The sequence below is a fragment of the Rissa tridactyla genome, chromosome 3 (genome assembly GCF_028500815.1).
Source record: "Rissa tridactyla isolate bRisTri1 chromosome 3, bRisTri1.patW.cur.20221130, whole genome shotgun sequence".
In the NCBI taxonomy this organism is placed as follows: Eukaryota; Metazoa; Chordata; class Aves; order Charadriiformes; family Laridae; genus Rissa; species Rissa tridactyla.
Window position 1 is genome coordinate 45,603,048 of NC_071468.1, and position 24,586 is coordinate 45,627,633.

General features: G+C 42.3%; 1 protein-coding gene and 1 long non-coding RNA gene across 2 annotated transcripts in view; one reads left to right on the top strand and one right to left on the bottom strand.

Moving 5' to 3' along the window:
- Window positions 1-22,537, top strand: part of PCNX2 (pecanex 2) — a 160,992-nt gene extending 138,455 nt beyond the window's left edge. The window contains exons 27-34 of the mRNA XM_054196782.1: window positions 319-552; window positions 2,706-2,809; window positions 10,772-10,916; window positions 12,129-12,359; window positions 12,711-12,985; window positions 13,796-13,980; window positions 18,467-18,915; window positions 20,969-22,537. Of these exons, the coding sequence (XP_054052757.1) occupies window positions 319-552; window positions 2,706-2,809; window positions 10,772-10,916; window positions 12,129-12,359; window positions 12,711-12,985; window positions 13,796-13,980; window positions 18,467-18,915; window positions 20,969-21,142 (1,797 nt within the window). The 3' untranslated portion in view covers window positions 21,143-22,537. The remainder of the gene's footprint in view (window positions 1-318; window positions 553-2,705; window positions 2,810-10,771; window positions 10,917-12,128; window positions 12,360-12,710; window positions 12,986-13,795; window positions 13,981-18,466; window positions 18,916-20,968) is intronic.
- LOC128907655 (uncharacterized) lies at window positions 11,661-13,691 on the bottom strand. Its single transcript, XR_008465687.1, has 3 exons — window positions 13,507-13,691; window positions 12,705-12,936; window positions 11,661-12,035 (listed from the first exon to the last, which is right to left on the bottom strand). It is a non-coding gene; the product is annotated as an uncharacterized LOC128907655 (long non-coding RNA).
- Window positions 22,538-24,586: the final 2,049 nt, after the last annotated feature.

Below are 24,586 nucleotides of genomic sequence, written 5' to 3' on the forward strand. Positions count from 1 at the left end.
CCGACTAATATTCAGTAATTAACATGTGTGAATGTTGGAACTCTGTATTCTTACCATAGTCTATTGTTTGTGTTAATTTTTCTATACAGCAGAAGGATATTAAAAATAGGACTTCTTTTTCTTTTGTCTGCTACTTAGAAAGACGATAATTAACTGGAGCAGTTTTGTGAAGCAATGATGCCAAGCAGCAAAAATTAGAAAAAATATGTACCATTATAGGTAGTTACTGTGGTCCTATTTGATTTATTTTCTTCTGTGTAAAATGTATCTGCTTTAATCAGAGATAGAGTGACTAACATTTGCACATTTTGTCAACAGAGTATAATATACTTTACAGCCAGTTCTCCCAAAATCCTTGACTGGATAAAAGATGAATCCATGCAAAAGATATTGCAGCCTTATGCAAAGTGGCATTATATTGAACGTGACCTTGCAATGTTTAACATTAACATAGACGAAGATTATGTTCCGTGTCTCCAAGGAATAACAAGAGCTAGTTTCTGTAGTGTTTACCTGGACTGGATTCAGTTCTGTGCTAGGAAAAGGGTGGAGGTAAGCTTGCTTTTATTTTTTTAGTAGTAGTAGTTTTAATTCTTGGGGTAGGAGTTAAATGAGGCATGGGTACTCTTTTGCTTGCTCAGGATTAATACAATAAAATTTATATCATTTAAGCTGTCAGATTTAACATAAAAGGAAAATATATGTTTTGTGGAATGGAAAAAACGTATTTTGGAGACTACCCTTGTGCAAAACTTGAATTTGAAGGAGGGTAAGTCTTCGAATACAGAACCAATTCCTTATTGTACACACTTCCAACATCGTTAATTTCATCATCTCTAAAAAGTGTGGATATCGTAAGTGTTTGCTGGAGTAATGCTGGAGCAGGCTCTGCTCAGGGAATGTCATCATTGCTCCAGTGTTGCCAGTGTTTGGGTACAGTTGCCAAACATTGCTGATGTCTTTGTACCCTTTCCAAACATTTACCTGTGTTTGGGTACAGTCTTCAAATGGTAGGGAAGTATGTAACAAACTCACTGCTGGTATAGGTCACTTCTGAGAGCTCCTAATTCAAATGTGAACCATGCCACAAAACAGCATGAAATTCCCTCGCAGCTCCTGAAGGTCAAGGGCAGGTTTACAGCTGCGCGTTCACACGCTTTGAGCCACTAAGATTACTGATGGTCAGCAATCATTTGTCAGAAATGCATTACTGTATTTCCGTGGAATACTCAAAATAGCCCAGAGGGAGAATACAGTTTCGAACAAGTATATTCCCTTGATTTAATTTTCTGATTATTGCTGATAATGGCAAAAAATGAGAAGCGTATCTTTCCTGGCCACCATGCACTCTAACTTCTGCGTTTCTCATTCAGGATCACTGAGTGCACATCCCATTTGCTATCACTGGCCTTAGCTGGTGTAATATCGCTGAATCTTCACGTTTCTTCTCCTCTTTGGTTCCTTATCATGTCTTCAACACTGAACACCATTCCACCAGTTCCTCTGCGTATCATTACATTGATACTGTTTTTATTGAATTGTCCTCTGAGCCTTGCCCACCATCTCCTCCTACTGGGAATGTTTAATCTCTTTTCTTTCCCATCTTCATGTCTCAGCTCCCAAGTTCTGACACACGAAGAATTGCACGGTGCGGGGAGAGCCGCTCTTAAATGATGCTTTTTCCCTTGTTACGTGGCTGAGACGTTCAAATAGAACAATAGATTTAGGGATGCCCAATGCACTTGAAGCTTATCAGAGTTAGACTTAAAAGGGCAAATGAGTGCCTGCACTAATGTGCGCACACACACATTTATATATTTTTTACGTCTTTTACTTCGGTTCTTGTAATTCACTAACTATATAGAGGTAAAGTTCATGTAGGAGACGAGATGTAAAAAAAGCTTCGCTGTACACGTAGCCCTGGAAATCAGTGTATTTTATAGAAGGTGCTACATTCTCCATTATAATTCACTTCAGTTTTAGAGTCAAAGAAAGCTGTAAGAAACCACCCATTGCATGGACAGAAATAATAGTCTGGATCCTCCTAAAGATTCACATTCATGAGGAGTTGTTTCATTTTTCCTTCCTGCTTGATAGCAAGGTTTTCTTTCAACAAATTTAGTAAAGAAACTCTCCTGAGCTAGTAAATGTCTATTAAATGTCTTGACCGCTTGTTAAAATGTGAGGTCAGGGTCATCAATGGTATACAATTTAGGTATATATTGTTATTCACTAAAAATGCGTTCCCCCAAATTTTTCCAAATAGATTGTTCTTCTGGAATCTGCGAGGGAGTTTCATATGCATTGTGTCCCATGAAAAGGGGTTTGGCTGCCTCCAGTTGCGGTTTCTCTCAGCAATAAGGAATCTGCTCTGGTTTAGAATGTCAGATCTGGAAAAAACAAGCAAACAAACAAACATAACCCCACAAAAACCCCTGCCACCCCCAAAGCTCCCTTCCCTTGGGATCTCACCACCCAAGACTGAAATGCTCTGTTTCTAGCCAGTGGGCAAAATAAGCTTGCACTTTGCAGAAAGTTTCTGATGGCAATGATCTTCCTTCTTGTTCTGTTTAATTGCAAAGAATGTTTTCGTGTGCAGGTCCAGCCACAAGCAAATTTTATGAATGTTACTATTTATAGTATTGCAGTGCTTTTAAAGATGATATTTGCGCTTGGAATAACATGCTGTTCTTAAAACCTTGCAGCACCTGGACAGTGATGAGGATTCTCCTCTAGTGACGCTTTCCTTTGCCTTGTGTATACTGGGTCGAAGAGCTTTGGGAACTGCAGCTCACAATATGGCCATCAGGTAATTTTTAGGAATCTTTTTCCCTCATTTTAAAGCAAAGACCTGTTTGTCTTTTTTCACTTAATGTGAAATCTCAGCATGGGATTAGATCAAGGTGAAGTCTCTTTCCTCCATAAAATAATTCGTTTTCTGCCATTCCTGGACATCTTTTTCTTTGGCAGCTTGCTTAATAACTAATATCAGTCTTTATTTCATGGGGCAAAGCAGAATTTTGCATTGAAGGAATAGGTACTGATGGTTATTGCTTGTGTTCACTCATGCCCGGCCTGGCTACTGTAGTGCTGGCTTCCTCCAGAAGGGGAAGAAACTGCTAAGTACTCTGACATCTAGTTAACTAAATAATAATAAATCCATAAGGGTCCTCTATTCCTCAGGGCTGTATTCTGTGTTCCTCGTGCCATTTCATTCTGGTGACCAAGGAAGGGAGAACCTCGCGTCTCTTGAGACTGCAGCTGTGTCTGTTCTCAGTCAGCCTTACTTGTTCATTTATTCATTCTAACCACTTCTTCCTAGAAAGTGTCGTCAATTAAAATATGCTTGGTTTAGATCTATTTCTGTGTGTGCTCTTCACCTCACATTTTCCTTAGGGATTCTTCCATTTTCACTGGGAGTTCTGACTTGTTTGGGTTTTATAAAGTACCATTTATGCTAAGTGTTCAGCCCGAGTAATTAATTTTATAGATAAGGCATTTTATTAGTGAAATAATCTTTACTTTATTAAAGACTAACTTTTCTCCTAACTTTAGATTTTTATTAGGTGTACTTGAACTCCCTGTGCTCACAAGAGTTTAGTAACAGTGGAGAAGATAAGTAAATACACAGTCTCTAAGTGACCTTGCTGCCTTGGCACGAAACTGTGAATGAAGCCCTCTCTCAACACGGGCCTTAGAGAGGATTTGTCTTACTAACAAGCAAACAAAGACAGCACGTGCAATTTTGAATGTATTGTCTGTTATAAGATAAAACAGTCCTTTAAATATTCATTCTAGCTTTGTTATCTGTTGAGTCGTTTGTAAAATCTGCTTTTGTGTCTTCCGCTTTCAGTCAGTCACACGAAATGTTCATGGCGCATGCACCTTGTTTCTTGGTGTGCTGCATCTTCCTGCTCTCTAAAGCGGCTTTTGTCATTTCTTTTCTACCGGTCTTTGCACATTCCCTTCCTGGAATAGTTTTCTTCTGGGTTGAGTTTCCTCTCCCTTCATTTCTATGCACTCCACAATTAGTGTGATGTTTAGTAAGTCATTGCCCTATTTTTTTATGATCCAAATTTAGTTTGGCAACATGATAGTAGAAAAGGTGATGTGCGTTTGTGATTTTTTTTTTTTTTTTTTTTGAGAAAAGATTAAAGTGAATTTGATAGGTATGTCACAGCGATATTAGAAATGCATCTAAAAATATCACAAAAGCTTCCTAAAAATGTCATTGCATTGCATGTACTTTCCATAGGATCTTAAAATCTTCATTAAAATGTTTTGGCACTAGTACAGATAGAATAACAATGTCACCTATTTTTATTGGCTTACATGATGAGTAGCTAATGGAAAGAGATAATATTATCAGAGAGCTTTCCAAAGCTTAACATGGAAAGTATGAATGTTGAGAATAATTATTTGCAAAGTCTTCTGTAAAGATTTTAATACTAATTGCAGGAGTCAGCTACACCGTGTAATTTTAAAATCTGGAAAATTGCCAATGAACCAGATTAGTTTCTCTCTTCTTGTGAGTGGATGCTCCATACTCAAAAATACTTTTCTTGGGGAGAAAAAGTCTGTAGATGGGGAAAAAATGCAGTAGTCATGTGCACTGCACGTCTCTATCCCTGGTTTTCTGAATCGTTTCTGTAAAATCCTGTATCTTTAACTCCTGATTTTCTTTTTATTAAGAAAGTGCTCCAAGGCAGTATTGAATCATTGTATTTTTTAGATTTATTTTGTGACATAAGAGGGATTAAGTGGAAGCTTCTGACAGTATCTTTTTCAGTGCTACTTCACAAAAGCTTTCCCTGTGAAAAGTTTCACTGTGAAAAACTGTGTCACTTGCGCACCTGGGTAAATACCTTTAATATATTTCAACTGTCAGAAAGATTTTTGGGGAAAAAAAGAAGAATCTGAGTAGCACAATCCAAGTTATAAATTGCTACAGCTACAAAAAATGACTTTAGCTTGGTGAAAAACGTTTATTCCTGTCTTAAAGAATTTATATATTTATTTTAATTGACAAAAACAATTTAGTAGACATTATTAACTGAGGAGCAAGGTGGGTACGCTACCCCCTGACATCAAGACCTTTCTCAACAAAACTCTCCCAAATACATTCACTTCAGCACAGAGGGCAGATCTTACTGTACTTACTGAGGCCCCACCTCCAGTGCTGTGTCCGGTTTTGGGCCCCTCACCACAAGACAGACACTGAGGTGCTGGAGCGGGTCCAGAGAAGGGCAACGAAGCTGGTGAGGGGTCTGGAGCACAAGTCTCATGAGGAGCAGCTGAGGGAGCTGGGGTTGTTCAGCCTGGAGAGAAGGAGGCTGAGGGGAGACCTTCTCGCGCTCTACAACTACCTGAAAGGAGGTTGTAGCGAGGTGGAGGTTGGTCTCTTCTCCCAGGTAACAAGCGATAGGACAAGAGGAAATGGCCTCAAGTCGTGCCAGGGGAGGTTTAGATTGGATATTAGGAAAAATTTTTACACTGAAAGGGTTATTAAGCATTGGAACAGGCTGCCCAGGGAAGTGGTGGAATCACCGTCCCTGGGGGTATTTAAAAGACGGGTAGACATGGTGCTTAGAGATATGGTTTAGTGGTCGTTTTTGTCAGAGTTAAGTTGATGGTTGGACTCGATGATCTGAAAGATCCCTTCCAGCCTAGGCAATTCTGTGATTCAGCTGTGTTTACTGCTTCGCGCAAATCTTCACAACTTATTTAAACACAAAGAAGCAGTAAGTCAGCAAGACTTTGATAGGAATACGATTATATGGCATGCCAGGGGAAGAATGTGCCCAACACGTGGACTGTGCTCCTGAGGCCAGGAGATGTTCCCAAGCAACTTTAGGTGCTGAAGGCGGGTCTCCCTCCCCTCTCTCTGTGTTTGATGGAGATACAGCAGCTCTTACAGAAGGTGATATAGAGCATTACTGATGGTCCTCACCCCCAGCTCTCAGGCTGTTGTAGGTCTGCAATCAGTCAGATGGGGAAGAAGTACTGAAGGTCCTCAGAAGCTGCAGGAATTGTTCCGTAGGTGATGCTTCACAGTCCATTTCCTTTAAAAGCTGTCATGATATTTTGGGGACCTTTTGGGGCCTACTGGTGCTAAAGAGGGTTTTAGTTTTTGGCAGAGATGGTGTCAGAACAGGTGATTCCACAGCCAGCTGTGTGCATGAGGGGGAGGTACTGCATGTACAGTTGTTGGGAGCCGGCTCACTTTGTAAGAGATCAGGGCTCCTAATACACGCTCTGTCACACTCAAGTACTGGACTACAAAAACTTAGATTAGATTACTCTGGTAGGCACTGAGAAATGACCTTGAACTTCATCTCAGGACCTTCTATTAATTCTGGCTGCGAAGCGTCTTGTGTACAATATTGCTAGAGGCTTCGTGATGAGTTTGGGCTGTAATGGCCAGATAGGCATTGTAGTCTTCTCCTCCTCACGCTTATTTCTATGAAGTGTTTCAGATATGTCCAACATGAGCAAACTATAGCCAAGAATCTGTGCTCTGTGGTCCATGGTTTGGTCTCGGGGGTAACTATGCAGGTAGAAGGAAGCTTTCTCTGGACTAAGTCTAGCCCTTGCTGTGTCTTGAGGAGTGACAGTCATCCAACTGCCGCGCAGGAACAGTAATGCACAGGTAATGTTACACTGAGCTGTGCACTACAGAATTGAGATTCGAGTTTACATTGTGTATGTAAACTATCAATTTGCAGTCATTTACACATGATTTTGTCTAATCTATTAATCAGTAAATGTCACCAAGATTTTAAATGCTCTTATATAATGTATGTAAATAATTATTCAGTGTACCTGTTCATGTAAATGTCAGTAGCAACCCAACATTAACACTAGATTACACAATAAATGCATTCATTAAGAAGGCAGAACATTGCTATGCAAATCACTTGCTCTTTTAAACTGTCATTAGGAGGCATCCTGCACAAAGTGCAATTTGAAGAATGACATGACATTACCATTCATTTATTCAAATATGAGTGATATGTTTAGGTGTGCATTTGTAAAAAATTACTGAATAATCCTATTCATCCACTAGACCTACTAATAAATAAACGTTTAATATACATTTCAAATTTGGAAAAATATAAAAATCTCTTAATAAAGCATCTCTCAACAGATACTTCCAACACTACCAAGCCTGGATGCTCACATGTCCCCTCAGCTCCCCCCGGGCGTCATCACTCAGCGCGGACAGAGGGTCGCTCCAAGGAATGGCTCTGCCTGGAGGAACCACTGCTCACGCTGAGGCCCAGGGAAGAGCTGGCCCCACTCGCCCCTTCCCTCCTGGGCACCGCATTGCCCTGCCCAGCATCTGAGGGGACAGAGGTGGAGGGCGCAGGACACGGCGCCGCAATGCTGACAGTGATGCTGCCTTGGTAGTGGGAGTTCAAGCAGACAGTGCAGCGTTACCTGTGCCAGAGCTGAGCAGAGCAGAAGCAGGGGAGAAAAGTTTGACTCTTAGCTCACAACCACTACAGTCTAACATATAAAATTCAAGAGGGCTACCACTGAAAATATTTCATTCAGGTGAGCTGTGACATTCAGGTCATTACCAGCTCACAGGCAGGCATGTTTCTTTATTCCTTAAATAAATCTACTGTTAACATTGGGAAAGGTCTATAAACTGCAGACAGAAGATGGGTTTTGGCATGCAGAATACCCACAGATATAGTCACCAGCTCATTAGTCTTCATCCCTACTGTTTTCAGGCTTGCATCAAGTGCTTTTAGTTTCAGCTGTTGGAGCGCCGTAAGGAGTGCAGCAGGAGGGCGTATTTGCTTTGGCTGTGTTGCCCTCCCTCTGGCATTTGTGGTGCGACTTAATCCTCTCCTTTCTGCACGTTCGAGGGGCCGACGGTTCCCACACACCTCCTAGTCTTGTTCTAAAATAGCTCGCAGTTGTGACAGCAGCTTTTCGGGTTCTTAGCTCAGAGGGTTAGAAATGTTGCCAGAAATAGTAGTTATGCCTCTTCCCTATTAATGCCACTTCTTCGGCATGTGAATTTACCTTCGCTAGTTTTTAAAATATTTTGAATGAGCCTGTAACTACAGCAGATTACTAATTGAAGTAGGTTAAAACTGGGCCAAGAAAGCAGCAACAACCTTGAGTCAGGCCCGAGATCAAAGCTGTTGGCTTTACAGCTTCCTTATAATCTCATTAGAGTCGTCAGGAGAGAGCATAACAACGGGAAGAATAACATCAGCTGTATCTTATGCGGATTAAGGGCTGCGTGTTACAGAAGTAATGGCTTGAGATAGTGTCACGTTACAGGCAGAATGTACCCCAAAGCCTCATTACGATTGGCAGGAGAATAAAAGGGGTCCCTGGTTTTGTGAATACAGCAATCTCCTCCACGCCTCTCCGGTGGAAAATGTGTTGTATAAAATAATTGACTCTCAGCCTCTCACAACTACTGCCACCCCTGCTTCGCTCCTTGTGGCAGTTGTATTTGTTCTTAAAAATGCTGGTTAGAGAACTTATTATGCCAAGGGATGAGAAATGGAGGAGTCTTCCCTAACTAAGCGCAGTGAGAGCTGTACGTGCTTCCCTCTGCTGATGCTCAGCTGCGGTTTGCACAGCTGGCCTAGCCCTGGCCTTGCTCTCAGCAGATACTGCTGTTCGCAGCAGCCTGCTTAGCCTGTGCTGATGCCTGTAAGACACTTGGATGTGAATGCAAACTCTTTGTCTGCTCTGGCGTTCGGATTTGGCTCCGAGAGCCTCTAATGATGCAAAAACCGGTTCTCTCTCCTGCCTACTCCTCCCTTCGTCCCAGCCAGCTTTTCAGAGCAAATACAGGGGGTGCTACGTGGGGAAAAACTATACTACAGATCATCATTAGGTGTGGAGTTCAGGGTGGATTTTTCAGTTTCATCCTGGGAAGAATATTTAGATACAGAAGTGTTTTTTCCAGGCAAGGATTCAGCTGTGAATGCTGGATGTTGTCTAGTGGGTGGGCGAGTGAAAAGACCCTTCTTTTCTAGCCTTTTCAAGGGAGACGACAGTCACATATTTCACCACACTGGCTGCGCCCACCATTCCCCACCCCCCAACTGGTTTATTCTAGGGCTTTCCTAGCTATTTAGCAGGATTTGGGTATATTATCATTTTCTAAACTGTGGAGATGATTGATTGAAAGTCAGTGGGGATCAGGACCCGCTCCCTGAAGACACAGAACTCCCACTGAAATCAGTTCGTAAATGTTTCAAAGATCTGAGTGTAAGTGCCCATCTCACACAGGCGTGTTTTAATACATAACTTAGTACTGATAAATGCAAACCAGTTAAGAATTCACAAGAGCTTCCCTGTACTCTTCATGTTCCTGGCAGTGACAGCAGCCCTGCCTCCCTGACTGGCCTTGGTCGTCCCACTGATTAGTTGATTTGTATTACACAGTGCTTTCGCGGAGAAAATCGGTATCCAGCTGTTCTTCTGGTAACATATATAACTTTCCATTTTAATTTCTAAAAGATGCTACCCACCAGGGGCAAAATTAGAATGTGTCTGAGCTGAAGACAGGTCAAGCAGTCTCCCAGTCTCTCTTCTCCCTCTCTCAGAGACGAGAAAAATTTAAAAGATATTTTTTTCTTTTCCTAAAATAATTAAGAAAGTTCGATTATGTGGAAAGATTATGCGTTCCCTGGAGAAAGCCTGGGCGGTAATGAAAACTGCTAACATCTTAATGCAGCTTCTCCTCAGAGCCTTTATGATCTGAAAAAAATCAACTGTTGTAAGAGCGAGCAAAATCTTGGCAGGTAGATGAAACCATGTCCTGTGGGTTTGCAAGAGATGCTGGTTTTTAACAGATGGTTCCATTTTCCTCAATTTCGCACTCACTTCTTCAGAGCAGCGTCAGGACGGCACTCCTGCTGCATCAGCGTTATACAAGTGGCTGTGGTGTCGTTGTGGGAAGCCAGTGATTCAGGGTGCAGACTGGAGCTGAAGGCTGGTCGTTTCCCTTCGCAGAGCCCTCGTGCAACTGATTTCTAACAACTACTCGATTTTGTACCTTTGACCTCTTGCTTAAATCTCAGGTCCAGGCGAATCGTCGTCCGAGGTCAGGCAGAACTGGTTACATCTAGTTTCTTATGTTAGAAAAAAGAAACCTGGTGTGTATTTGCTGTAGGGCTCATTGTCTCAATCCGAAATGCCTGCCGTTTGATTCATGCTCTCACCCGCTTTGCTGAACAGTTCTTGAAACTCGGTATTCTTCTTAGTGCATCTGGTTTAATGTTCATGTCTGGGTTTGAGTTTCACGACAAAAGTCTCAGATTTGCTGAAAATATTTTTACAGCTTTTTTTTTTTTTTTTTTAAATTTTTACCTTGCAAAGAGAACTGCTATGAATAACAGGGCCGATCAATTAACTTTCCAGCAGGTTCTGCCGCCCGCACAGGGGTTGCAGAGCAGCTGCCACTCTCTGGCCTGGTCTCTTTGGTACGGCCACAGAGAAGCGGCGCCCTGAGGCACCCCATGACCCATCCGCCCATCCTTAGGACATCCTCTGCTCCGGGTGCCACACTCCTTTCATGGCCAGTTGTTTACGGCGCAAGCAGAAGGAAAACCACCTACCCCAAAGCATGGTTTCTCATCAGAAATACGCAATGTGAGCCTTGCTTTATGCCCACTGCAGGAGCTCACCTGGCACCCGGGGGTCACTGCGCAGCTCGGCACGTGGCCGGCGGCTGGCAGGGCTGGTGAGACGGGAATGACTTCTAGGAGTGACTGCTGCCTTTCTCTTACAGCTTGGACTCTTTTCTTTATGGGCTGCACGCACTGTTCAAAGGAGACTTTCGGATAGCATCGAAAGATGAGTGGGTCTTTGCAGACATGGATCTCTTGCATAAGGTTGTTGCCCCGGCAATTCGAATGTCTCTGAAGCTACACCAGGTAGGGTCTTTTTTTAATTTTTATTTTTATCTTTTACTGCTGCATCTGTTTTCTTAGGGAAACATAGGAAACCTTAGAAACTGTCCAAAAGGAGGAAAACAAAAAAAAAAAAAAAAGAAAAAAAAAAAAAAAGAAAAAAAAGAGAGGGGAAATGAAGGACTTGTTGCCTTATTCTGAGAAACTTCCTTAAGCAGAATGGAAAAGCTTGGCATTTATTTTGCATTCACTTGATCTTTTCTGTACTGCCTAGCTGCCCTTTTGAAACCATTCATATTGCAGAGCTTGACCCTGCATTTTTCATCAAAACAAAAGTGACAGTCTTGTAATGTTTTACTTGCGTGGATACTGGAAAGATGGCTTCTGGGTTGAAAAGAAATACGTTGATTAGACTAATTTCGTTGTTAATTTATCAGTCCTTTCACAAATAGCAATACCCGTACGTTAAAAGACACAGAGTGGTTTGAAGGGTTAGTGTCACGGCTGTTTGTTTGATTATGTCAGGCTGTTTCTGACCCCTTTTTGTTTTCGGTTGTAAAAATCTGGCACTCCTCCATTGAAGTTGGTCCAATTTCTTCAGGTCAAGCCGTGTATAGCTTGGAGTTGATTTTGTTCTTGCTCTGATTTAGTATCATAAGCTTTTATCATGCATGATATTTATAATTGCTCTGAATGTAACTGAAGTGGAACTGCTGTGAATTAGTATCTGAGAATTTGACAGTCATTTTATGAATGTTATCACTGGCCGTGTTGCCGCGCGACAGCTAAAGTAGTAACGCAATATTGTGATATCTGCTGATGGATTCCCGGTCTGTGCTTTTGTTGGTGGGATTTTGTGAATAAAAATAAGGATTTCCACAAGAACTGTGGAATGCCCCCAAGTGATTCTGATCTCCCTCCAGCTTACCCAAAAGCTCCACCTTCCATGGTTTCCCACTTTAGAAAAAGAAAGTGGATAAGCTGGCATTCTCTGAGTGTCTTTGTTCAGTGGAGACATGGGATCGGAATAGGTTACAATAAAACAAAAATCATACCTTTCTGTATTACCATTAAATTAATTGTTCTGCTTCCCCAAAGACACGCTGTATCAAATGGCAAGTCACTTGGGGGGCCAGCCGGTAACTGTTCAAAAAAGAGGATTTTGTTTATTGTTAATAGTTTTTGTGTTTTCACAAATGTACCTGACCTTTTCAATACTTTTTCCTGTACTGCCAGGACCAGTTCACCTGCCCAGATGAATACGAAGACCCAGCAGTTTTGTATGAAGCGATCCAGTCTTTTGAAGAAAAGGTTGTGATTTGTCACGAAGGGGACCCAGCCTGGCGCAGCGCTGTGCTCTCCAACAGAGAGGAGCTGCTAACCCTGAGACACGTGGTAGATGAAGGAGCAGATGAATATAAAGTTATCATGCTCCACAAAAGCTACTTGAGCTTCAAGGTCATCAAGGTACATATATACCATCTTTCTAATATTGCAGTAATTTAGGGCTGTGATAACTAGTATTATTTCTGAGTAATCTGGACAAAAGGAGAGGCTGGTTGTAGTTACTGGAGTAGGGATTGGAGGTTAGAAGAGCTCTCTTCAGTTGACTTCCATATTGGACCCATATGTTTCTGTATCTGAAATAACATTCCAGGCTTTACTAGGGAGTAGCTGCAAAAGTTCATAAAACCCGTTGGTGCAAAGACATAAGGTGCTCGCACACACAGCTCCTGCCATTCTGCCTTGCTAGTGTAGTTCTGCATCTTTAGTAGCAAACGTTTTCACACGATCCACGTGTTTTTAACCTACCTGTAGGTCAACAAGGAGTGCGTCAGAGGGCTTTGGGCTGGGCAGCAGCAGGAACTGATTTTCTTACGCAATCGTAACCCGGAGAGAGGAAGCATCCAGAACAATAAACAGGTCTTGCGGAACTTAATTAATTCTTCGTGTGATCAGCCACTGGGATATCCAATGTACGTTTCCCCTTTAACCACCTCGTACCTTGGGACACACAGCCAACTGAGGAACATTTGGGGGGGACCTGTCAGTTTGGACAACATTAAAAAGTGGTTCAGATCCAAATGGTTAAGGTAGGTGTTAAATTTTGGCTATGCAGATAGAGACCCCGCAGTCTCGGTTCCACTGTATTTTCTATTAAAAGAGACTAATTCCATACTCTTATCTATAAGTAAAAAATGAATTGCAAATAACTCAGAATATAGCAAAATAACCTTACAGATACAGCAGAAAGCAAATTTGTTAACTCATTGAAGGCTTTTAAGTAAAGCTTTCTACATGTTTAACAAGATTCATTACCAAATCACTTAGCACTACAGATGTTTCCCTTATTCTAGGGAATTCCATTCCATCTCTCATTCCTACACGCACTTTTCATGCAGCAGTAACTCACTCTTGTCTCATTCCCTCCACCTGCCCTATCACCACTGTGGCTGAGGAGAGGCAGGGGACCATGAAGAGCCAGCTTGCACGCTCAGACCTATGCTAAAATGCCAAGATTAAATCTTGCGGCTTAATATGCTAGTTTCCCACCATGCAGCCCATTCCCACTAAACTCCCTCCAGCCCATTCCCCTTCTTCGCTACTTGGTTACCTCATGCAGAAGTTGATCTTTAGAGATCACTGTAAGGTTAGGTAGAGTCCTAAGGTCGTGCAGGGCTCCAAAGCCACTTAACACAGACAAGGGAAGACTTGGTTTGTGTTGTATATAATTTTGTTCCAAGTACACTTACTGCTTCATCATCTTTGTCATCTCATAAAATGTCAAAAGACCTAGGGAGGTATGAGAGACTACAATTACACGTTTTGAAGGCACCTAACATTGGTGGCACAGATTTTTGTGCCTAATAAATGGCTGACCATGTGCGTGTTCCTGCAAACAGAATGCGGAAGGACTGCCATGCAGCTCACCACGAGAGAGGTAACGTTGAAGAGGCGGATAGCGGAGGGGGGTCTTCGTCTAACAGCAATTCCACGGGCAATTCAAGCCAGTGCAGTAGCTCGCAGCCCACCAGAGATGGAACCCCTCAGTTGCAAGCTTCATCTCAAGAGGTCCACCAGCGTACAGGTATTTGCACAGTTTACTTGGCTTTTCTGTAGTCTTCTCCTGAGGGGCTGCGTAGGCAGATGCTTTTGGGGCGTGCTCATGTCCAGTGGAAAACTAATTTTAGAAAGCTTTGTCTTTCCTAATGACCAAGCACATGTGGGAGATGGCTTCCTGATATTGTTCCAGGTATTTACTAGGAGGGTAAGACAAACGCGATTCACCAAAGGTTTCACTCTCAAACTCCTTTACGTGCAACTTTTAGATTAGAAGTGCCACTAACAATGCCAGAATGAGAAATGCAGACGGGAGGGAGTCTACGTGTGCAATGCGGGGAGCTCGTACTTATTAAACCTGTGCTTATTGTTGTCTGGGAACAGCAGAAGTGAAGCTATGCAAAAATCTTAATTATTTTGGAAGGACCATGACAATTTATTTGAGGAGTTGGTTTGGCTGTTCATCAGCGCATGTGGAGAACAAATAGGAAATAACTTCTTATGTCTGTACAGCAGTTATCAGGAGAAAATTTAATGTTGCCAATCATTCTGTCAGATAGATAATAGCTGAGCCCTTCTCGTATTAAATTATGGATTCAAAAGTACTTCAAGACATATTCACAAGGTAGGACTACTGGCCTTCACGTTGGAAGTGTGGCAGTGGGTCACTGTGAGACCTATCACTGTGGGATCAGGACTTGCAATGTAAAGACAATTAACTCAACCTTTCAACACGCTGTGGTATTACTGTATAAATGAAAGGCGAGAACTAGAGGGGTACGAGACTTGTTTGTTTCCCGTTAGATCATTTTGACCTATCATTACAGATAATGGACAGGACTGGAGAAACTCTTGCCCTGAATATAAACCATGTTGTAAGAATAAAATAACTGCTGCTTTTAATTGAGTCTAGCGTTAGAAGAATCCCCATGTGCATACTCATAACTTGACACTGCAGTAATCAGAATGGCAAACTTAATTGTAAAATAATGATCCTGAGCATGCCATACAAGAATGAAAGTTAATTGTGAGTTGTTTAAAAGAATGTATTGGGTGCCCAGAAAACCACAATCAAGAGAGAAGGTCACCCTTAGTTAAGAAAAGCAACCCGGCTTTGAGGTAAAATGAAGACATGCACAACAAATGCAAGGAAGTGGAAAATAGCAAATGCAAATCAGGATTCAGTCCTGAGAGACCGCTGATAAGAGAAAGAGAATGAAACAAGGAGAAATTTCTGGCTACCATCATTAGGGACAAAAAGACGAAAGCGGGTTTGTGGCTGTTTATTTTTAAAGAGTACTAGAAGCAAAAGAAATCCTAACAGCGGCTCCAATCCGACGCTATATAGAAAAGGAGAGTTGCCAATAATGTAGAAATGAGAAAAGAAATGTCTGGTCTGTATTGGGAAGAATGCAGATGATCTGTTTCTATGATCTGATCATGAAGTAGTTCCTTCCATCCTAACAGCTACAAAGAACATGAAAGAGTGGCTATCAAAGCTATATGCTTAATTGAGCAAATCCAAATGACTTTCATTCAAGAAGGTTTTTAACAGAGCTGGTTAAAAAGCAAGCTCTGTTTGATCTTAAGTAAGTAGCGGGACACTGAGGCAATGCCAGAGGACCAGGAAAGAACTTACGCTATGCCTGTTGTTAAAAAAGCAGAATGAAGAGGGTGACCTGGGTAACGCATGTCCGTTGATCTGACTTTGCTTCAGGACACTGTTGGCCAACCGCGCACAGTCCTAGTGCCCTCATTTAAGAAGGACATTTTTAATTTGGAAGGAGTTCAAAGAAGAGCCAAAAAATGATCAAAGATCTGGGAAATACATCCTGCAGTGAAAGATTAAGAGCTTTCAAACAATCTGTATTGTAAAAGATGCTTTGATCCTAGTCTGTAAGTACTTACCTGGGCAACAAAAGGTGACCAAAGACAGCTGATTCGAGCAGACGTGGATATAACAAAGCTAAACAAATTCAGATTTGAAATCAAGTGCACATTTTGAACAGTGAGAGCAAATAAACAGTGAAACAAGTGACTAAGAGTTAAGATGGATTCTCCGTGACTGGAGATATTGGATGCATTTCTTGAAAATAATCATAGTAATTAATAATACCACACAGGAATTAATTCCAGGAAGTTCTATGGCCCATGCTATTTAGCACAGCAGACTAGATGATCACAGCAATCCCTTCTAGACTCATAATCTATGAATCAAGTGCATTTAATGTTTTCATATTTCATATTTCATTTTGCAGCCTGGTGCCACTGAGTCTGCAAAATGCAATGAAAGCCCTATATAAAAGTGTGACCAAAATCGGGAGCATTGGAAACGTGTGGGGTTCTCCCCCAAAGTGTCCTTGTTTCGTGATGCAGTTTATAGAACAGCCTTTGTTTCCTAAGTGTTTTCAGGGACAGAGTTATTTATGTGTAGACGCGGGTGGTCTCCTGTCCAATGCTCTAACCACTGCCTTTGGGATGAATATGGAATACTTTTGGACAGGGGTCAGCTTGGCAGTTTAAATCACAAACAGATGTTTGGCCAGATTAGCCCCTGCACAAACTAACACACCACAGCCCCTCTGTTCTTAATTCCAGTCCGTTCTTGTTATTTAAAAAGGGTAACATTATTAAAACAACCATCAGATGTGGAAACCAAAGCACTTAAACAAAACCCTGGAGTCTGAAGAACCTGAATCCCTGCGGAGGCCAGACGTGTGGCAGCCAGGCCTGACCCCCATCACAGCACGTGCCCTCCCGATTGATCACGGCTGCAGGGCAGAGGACACTGGCAACGCGGCACACAGGAGCCATTGCTCTCAAGCAGAGATCTTGGGGCTCTTATTGCAGAGAATGCTGCTTTGCATGCCATCTTAGGAAAATTATTTTTATTTTATTGTAAAAAGTAGCGTAAATGTAGGAGTATTGTAAAGATACATAAAGACGTGTGTGAAAGCGTCCAGTGCTTGCCAAACCAGCTCCAGTTAGGTTGTGGCCCAGCTCTGTCATCTGAGTCTGTGCCAAGCTACCTGAATTCGCTTTGCTTCCAGCATCTAACAAATGGGGCTAATGATACCAGCCTCTGGAAAGCGGGTCTACAGATGTAAAACAGTGTGTTTCAGCTATACAATGTCAATAGTTATAAAATTTTGCATTACTGGAACTCCTGTGAATTCAGAAAAATCACATTTCTAGACGACAGTGTGAGATTTATATTCCTTTATGCCTGCGAAATTTCAGTATCTGGAGGAGTTTCAGTGCTTCCCTCCCCTCCGTAGTTCAGGTATTGGGAAAAACCAAAGAAAAAACAAATTACCAACAACCTGGAAATGCCTGCCAGCAAAACTTGTTTCTGCGTTGATGGCGTTGATTTTCTGGCATCACCTCTCTACCCTACAGCTATAGCCAGGGAACCAAAATGCCAGCTTGTGTTAAATGGTTGGAGTTTCCTGGAAAGCACAAAAAGCCAAGCAGGCACTTTTGCGACTGGGTATTTGCTGCGTAAGCCTGGGTTAGAGCCTGTCTGCAGAAACACGAAACTCACCTGTGGCTCGTGCCAGCCCGCTGCATGCCATTCGCAGGGTGCCTGGGTGCAAGCAGGTATCTGGTGGGTTCACTGGCCAATAATTCATTTATTTTTCATTCTGTGCCTATTTAAATGTGCAAGCATAAGAAATACAGAAATTATTTGTTTGAATGACATAAGGCGTTGATATCAATGTTAAAAATGGGGATGTATATGTACAGGAAGATACAAGTTGTCTAGGCATGTCAGAATAGAATAGTTTATCTAATCTACTCTCCGTATCCAACAGTGGCTGCATCGAGATGCTTCACAGATTGGGGCAAAAGCCTTACGTGGGTCTCGTTCAGGCCTCCAATAGACTACCCTAACTTGTGGTGGTCACATCTTTTCAGGCTGTGATAGCCTGTAAATACCACTCTTGGAACTTAAAAACTGTCTTGTGGCTTGAACACTGTACTCTTCCACTTGGCTGAATTCGCAAATTCTCTTTCCCCATAGGCAGGAATAATTCTTTTTAATGTGCCATTGTTTTAACTCACAGTTTTTTGGGTTTATTTTTGCATTGAATTATTCCAAGCCATTGAAGTTGGATATTCAGCATCCCCTACTTTAGTGTGGTTGTCCAAGGGGAGCGGAGATACAACACCACTATGTTCAGCCGTTCACTGGGCGGGTTAAAATGTGCATGGCAGAATAGGTGTGAGCCACAATTAGAGTACTTTCCTTGGGGTGTCTTCTCATTTTCCTCTCTTTTGGCTTGGTGCAGAAGCACTGGAGCTATTCTGACCAAAAGCCAGAACCCTTGTAGCGGAAGGCACAGAAAGGTTCATGGATTTAGCAATCTGTTATTTCTGTTATTCTTGGGATTCTTATGCTGATAAAACCAGTGGTAATATGCCAATAGTAATACGTACACATGGGACACTGTCAATAGCATGGAGTTCATCAGGATGCCACTTACTTAAGCATATTAATTTTTCTTTTAAAGGCAGGAGAAAACCCAGGAGTCAGTCCATCCAGGCACACACTGCTTTAAACCAAAGGCCCCCTGCTTCAAGTCACTCGGGACCAATTGTAGAAAGCCGCCAGCCTTTCATCCAAACATCTACATCTGCCCACGAAATTGCCCAAAGGCTTTCTAGTAGTCAGCTGTCATTCCACAACTCGGCAACGTCTGTGTTTTCCCAGTCCCCTGCTGTTCCTGGTGCTGGCCAGCTGACTGTGCAGGACCGAGCTGCAGCCATGCTTAGGTCGAGTCTGGCCTCTTCCACCAGCTCAACTCTCAGCCTGCTCTTCGGCAAGAGAAGTTTTTCAAGTGCTTTGGTGATTTCTGGGCTCTCGGCTGCAGACGGAGGTAACACCAGTGACACCCAGTCATCCAGCAGTATGAATATTGCCATGGGCCCATCTGCGAGAGCAGCAAGTCAAGCAGCTCGGGTAAGGCTGAAGCCGGAATGGCACCACTGAGCGTGAGCTACTGTACGGCTCTCCTGTCAGCTTCTTGAACGGTCCTCGCCACCGTTTGGTTTCTTCCTTCTCACTGGTCAGAAAAGAGTCTTCTAAAACAGTGTCAGGATTTTGGTATTCATTTTGAATTTTGCTGCATCACAATGAAAATGAGACTGTTTAATATTAGTGTGTATATGAGAGTGATGTATTTGTAAGTAATTGACCGGCTGGCTGTTAAGCACACACCTGAAACTGCAAACTGGGGCAAAATCCCTCTTCCTTTCACTCAGAGCACGGGCTTTGGTCTCCATTTTCTGCAGCCCAGGTGATAAGTACCATCATAAGCAGACTAAATAGCTCCTTCCTTGCTTGCTTATGTAGGACTGAATTATTTGTACAAAGAGGAATGGTTTCCACCGAACGGTGCACTAATTCTGTCCCTCTCTCTGACCAGGCATTCAATCCAGGAACTAAAAACCTTGTTGCTTGAAAGAGTTAGTTAAAGGAAATCGGTAGGAAGTATTTCCTAAAGGAAACCTGCATGCCCTGTGATTCAGCATCTTCTAGCAGCAAAAACAGTACACTACCAAGAACTTCCAGCCCTCTCCCCAGTAGGGTCCCAGTTCTATTTCCATCTTCCCTGGAAAATTCAATGCACATAGTAGTGTTACTGTTTTATTATCTACTTAAGTATATTTATTTAACTTTGGTTGCCATCAGTTGCTTTCCTGAATTTTGAAACTTTCACCTCAGCACTACAGAGCAGTAATGTGAGAAGATGGATTGGAGATAAAGGGCGACTGCAACTCGAGGCTGAGTGACAACATAATTAAGACTGACTTTCACATTTGGCCTATCAAAATGGAAACCAAATTGGCAATGGGAAAATTGTGGATATGAAAGTCCAAACCACTTTCCTGCTACTCTCATTCTGAACTGTGTATAACTTCCCTAATTTTCAAAGAATTCTCCAAACCCCAAGTCAAAAAAGCTCCTTAGCCCGTGTGTGTTTTGCTCTCAACCCAGAAATACCATGTATGGTACAGTTCCATGGAGTTTTGCCATGAACTTCAGCAGAAGTTGACTGAACGTTACCCTGAAAGCAGGGTCCAGTCCTGCTTTATTACTCTAATGAGCATTAAGTATATCACTACGTGTACAGCTGAACATATCAGATGACAAGGCATAATTCCAGCTCTCAAGAGTTTACAGCCTAATTTGCAAGAACTCAGCCAGTCTGCAATACTGAGCACTAATGGTAGGATTCACCTTGTCTAACTTTAAGCCATATAAAATTTGGGCATGAAGTCTCAGTAGATTGTTAGTGTGGCCTCTGTATTCCATGGAGAGGACAATCCACTTCATCCTTACAGCTTCCCCTGGGACACTCGTATCTCTCTGCCAACTCTTGACAGCCTAGACAATACGCTAAGACTACATGCTTAAATTTAGACAAAGCGAGTCCTGGCCAAAGTAACTGCTCGGAGTCCAGGTGCCTATTTGAAAGTGGTAAGGAGGAAGTGTTTTATTTAAACGTTAACGCAGCACAGCTTTTATACTAATGGACTCCCTACAATGGGGTGACACTGCGCATAACGCTTTCAGACTGATAATTGCATTCCAGTTTTGATGAAAAGGTTTTTTTGTAAGTTAGATTTAAAATTTGGTGTATAAAGCAAGCCCCAGAGCAACCCCAATTAACTTCTTAGAAGTCAGCCCTGCTTGGAGCAGCGGTTTGGGCTGGATGACCTCCAGAAGTCCTTTTCAATCCAAATTATTTTACAGCTCTCTATACATGTACACCTGTGGTACTAAACCTCTAGCTCCTGGTCTGTTTTTCTTTCCAAATTTATGCGTTAGACAAAGTGTGACAAGTACCTCTTCAGAAGTCCCTTGTGAATAATGCATGTTAAGAATCCCATGCAGTTTCACATATTCCTAAATCAATTTTTAACTTTTTCCGCCTGCCACTTCAAAAAATAGCTGAAGTTTTACTTAGAAATTTCCTAAACTAGTTAATTTTTTCTTTCTTTCTTTCCAGCAACTCACCGAGACCTGTGAAGCAACCGATGCTACAGAACCTAGACGGCGGCGAGAGGCAGGTCCGGCCCATGCCATATTCATGAGTCAGAACCTGGAGTGCAGGAGGGCCAGCCAAGAAGATATGGCGCTGGAAGACACTGCTTCTCAGCAAAGCCTGTCTGAGGAGCAGTAAAGAGTATTCCTAGTGCAAGGGCCACACGCTTCTTAGAATTACATAAAGGCAGAGTTAGGTCAGGGAGCTGCACATGGGTTTAGGTGTTTAGGTTCTTTCAAATGTAACAGGCACCCTCCAAATGTTTATTTTTCTAACTTCTACGCAAGAACACTATGGGGCAGATGTTCTTCAGCTAAAGGCCTTGGCATGGGTAGGGTTGGAAGATGTCCTAAAAACCACACAGTGCCACCTCATCTCAGGTTCTTGTAAATCTTATAACAACGAACACAACCTTAATGTTGTTTAATGTTCCTTCCCCTGGAACAGTTGGAATCATGAATGAATACAGTGGGAAATATTAATACAACTCAATGAAAAGCACACAAGACATCTCTTTCCTGCCACAACTAAACAGCTGATTGCATGCAAACTAATTGGTGTTCGATATATAACATACAGTAAAAGGCAACTTTGAACAGAAGCAATGAATACGTAAACGGACAGTACAACAGGTACTGTAACATTAGAGCTAAATCTGATATTTTTTTTTCCAACAGCAGATCTCTTTTTTATTATTCTTTAACATGTTATGCAGGTGGCAATTCTGAATAACAACACAGCATCACAGATTGATATACTGCATGCAGCCATATTGAAATACTGTGCGAATGAGCCATGCTACACAGATTAACACAAGTCAAGCGTGAGAAAAGAAAGCATCCAGTGCATGGAAAGCCTTCAAAGCATATGGTGCACCTTATTTGCAAAGAAAGCAGCTTTGCGTAAACAGCTGCTCTTAGGTATTATCTTGTGCTCCTGTTTGGTTTACAGCAGTGTTTCTCAAATTCCAGCCAACAGCCCCCTTGGGAGTTGCAAAAGGGCCCAGGGGAATCCTCCTCAAGGACAAGAAAGTGCAAAGCAGGCTGTAATTATTGTCTGGAAGTGTTTGTATTAGGAAGGGAACAGCTAAATGCCTTTAATTGCTGGACACAGCTCAGTGTCCATAAAGACTTGTAGCCAGTAATTACAGAGCTTTCTGATTTCCCTCCCCTAGAGAAACTGAGCTGCTGACAATTTAATAGTGGCATAAAGACAGATTATGCAAAAAGGGAGGCCACGCTTTCACAAAGTTTGAGAAACACTGATTTACAGGAATGCATGACTACTTTGGAAGCCAAAAGGCTACAACAAATCCTCTACTATAGCGTCTAAACACATACCCACGTGCTCTCCTCATTCTTTTTTTTTAATTAAAAAAATTGCAGCTATCAGTGTCTTGCTGTTCCTCTTTACTGTAACTACCATAGATTGTTTCTAATTCTCAACACAATGATGTGCAGCCAGGCTGTCTTGTCCCAATTAACAAGGAAGATTTAGCAAGAGATGTTGTAGCTAAGTCTCATTACTGGTAGGCGATACACAGTTGCATTCTGAGCTTCCTACTGTGCCACACTTAAGACTATAAGTAGTAGAACTAAATAACACCTAGTGAAAATAAAATGATCCAAGTATGTTTTGTGTGGCAGCAGTTTTTGGGTTTTCTTTCTTCTTTTGAGCTGGTTTCACTTGTTTTCTGCCTTATGAAATTAAGAAATCTATTGTTTGTCTTTTACTTCAGATCTTGATTAATTGATTACTTACAAAGCTCAGCACAACCTAGGCAAAATCCTGCTCACATTCACAACAGCAAAAGCAGCGTATTCACGTACAGCCCCCCGAGAAACATGGTCACCAGTGCAGTTTAGGCCCTACTAATGCCTCCTCCAGCATCCAGGTGTGATATGGAAGAGGAAATTGAATTCAGTTGCTCCCTTCTGACCATTCCTGGCAGACTGTACCTCTCCTCCTGCCACCCTGCTCGCGAAGTGTTTCTTCACAAATGAAGGATGGAGGTCATACAGGTAGGTTGAGGGCTCTTACTAACAGCCACCAGCCCCATTTCTGCCTTGGGGGCTTTTGCATGGCAGGCTACTAAGATAAACCATCACTACTTTGTCTTCCTAAACCTCGCTTTATGTGGAGGCAGGGCAAACAGGCGGCTGTGGAAAGCACTAAAGACTTTCCCATATTCAGTTAGCCTCACTTAGGCCTCCAATTTTCACATCTTTAACTTAAGTTTGAATTAATTTCCATCATTAATTTCCATCAAAAATAAGTAACTCCAGTAGTTCCAATCAACCTAAATTATTCTATGTATCCAATTCAAGTGCATTAAACCAGATTGGGAAACAGCTGCACAAATCCTTCCAGTGGTAAGCCTCTGTATCTGCTTAGCGTGCACCAAGGCCCCACAACACCACCTTCCTCCAGCACCCATCTTCTTGAAGAGACTGTACCATCTCCATGGCCTCTGGTACCGCGCCCTGAGATAGTGCAGCTGCCTCACAGTTCTTGACTTAGTTCAAGCTGCCAGCCCACAGAGCATAACTCTTTGGGGCAGCAGCAAGCCACGAAGGCCAGCCTTTTGCTGCACAGGGTGGCTGCCAGAAAAGGCATGTCTTATCGCCTTTGTTGAGGCACAGGGCACACGCTCCACAGCAGGAGTCAAAGTACAATTCAAAAATTAGTTCCTTTCCGTAGCCACATCTTACACAGTTTTTATTTTGCCTTAAAGTTGTTACTGCAGCATAGTGGGCTGAAAAAACTTGAGCGACCATTCACATTTATAAAGACAAAAAATTAAATCAAAGATGACAGCACAAACTCTCCCATGTTACATTTCTCCATAATTTTGCAGATAGGCTGTTGTTATTAATAAGGCTACTGCTATGTGCAGTGTTTTTAAATATGGGCCAATCCTACAGAATAATCAGACACAATGGTTAGAAATGAAACGTGGAACTAGATATGAGCTTGTATTGATTAAATACATCTTAGACCTCTCCCCCATGGTTGCATGAGGTAGAGATAGATCCGATTACTCTGTACGCGACAGAAGACACATTTAAGGCTCTGATGCACACAAAGCTAGCAAATAGGTACCTAACCTTTACACAAGGCCTAATTTCAGCAGTAAGCTGCTCAGAACAGCTCTGCGTATCACCAAAGGCACCCAAGTCCATAGGAATATTACTCTCAGCACCAGTGCCTACAGATACACAAAGACTTTAGCCATACTTTTTTTCCTGAAAGACCTAATCAGCTCGATACGTAACCTTACACGTGAGGTGCTTCAGAGATGCAAGATGGAGGTATCTATCTGTGACACCTTGGGAACCCCACTAGCTGGGCTCTGAATGAAAAGCAGACCCAACTTTCACTGCCTGTAAGGCAGCTGTGGCACTGATGATAGGTTTCACAGTGCATAATGCCATTGTTAAAACTTGGCCCTGAAGTTGCTCAGGCTGAACAGTTTGCCTACATTACATGTCTGATCTGTTACCACAGCTGTGATGCAGGAAGGATGGCCACCGCCAACACATATGTACCTTTTATATGCAGTTCCACTTGGTGTCAGTTTTG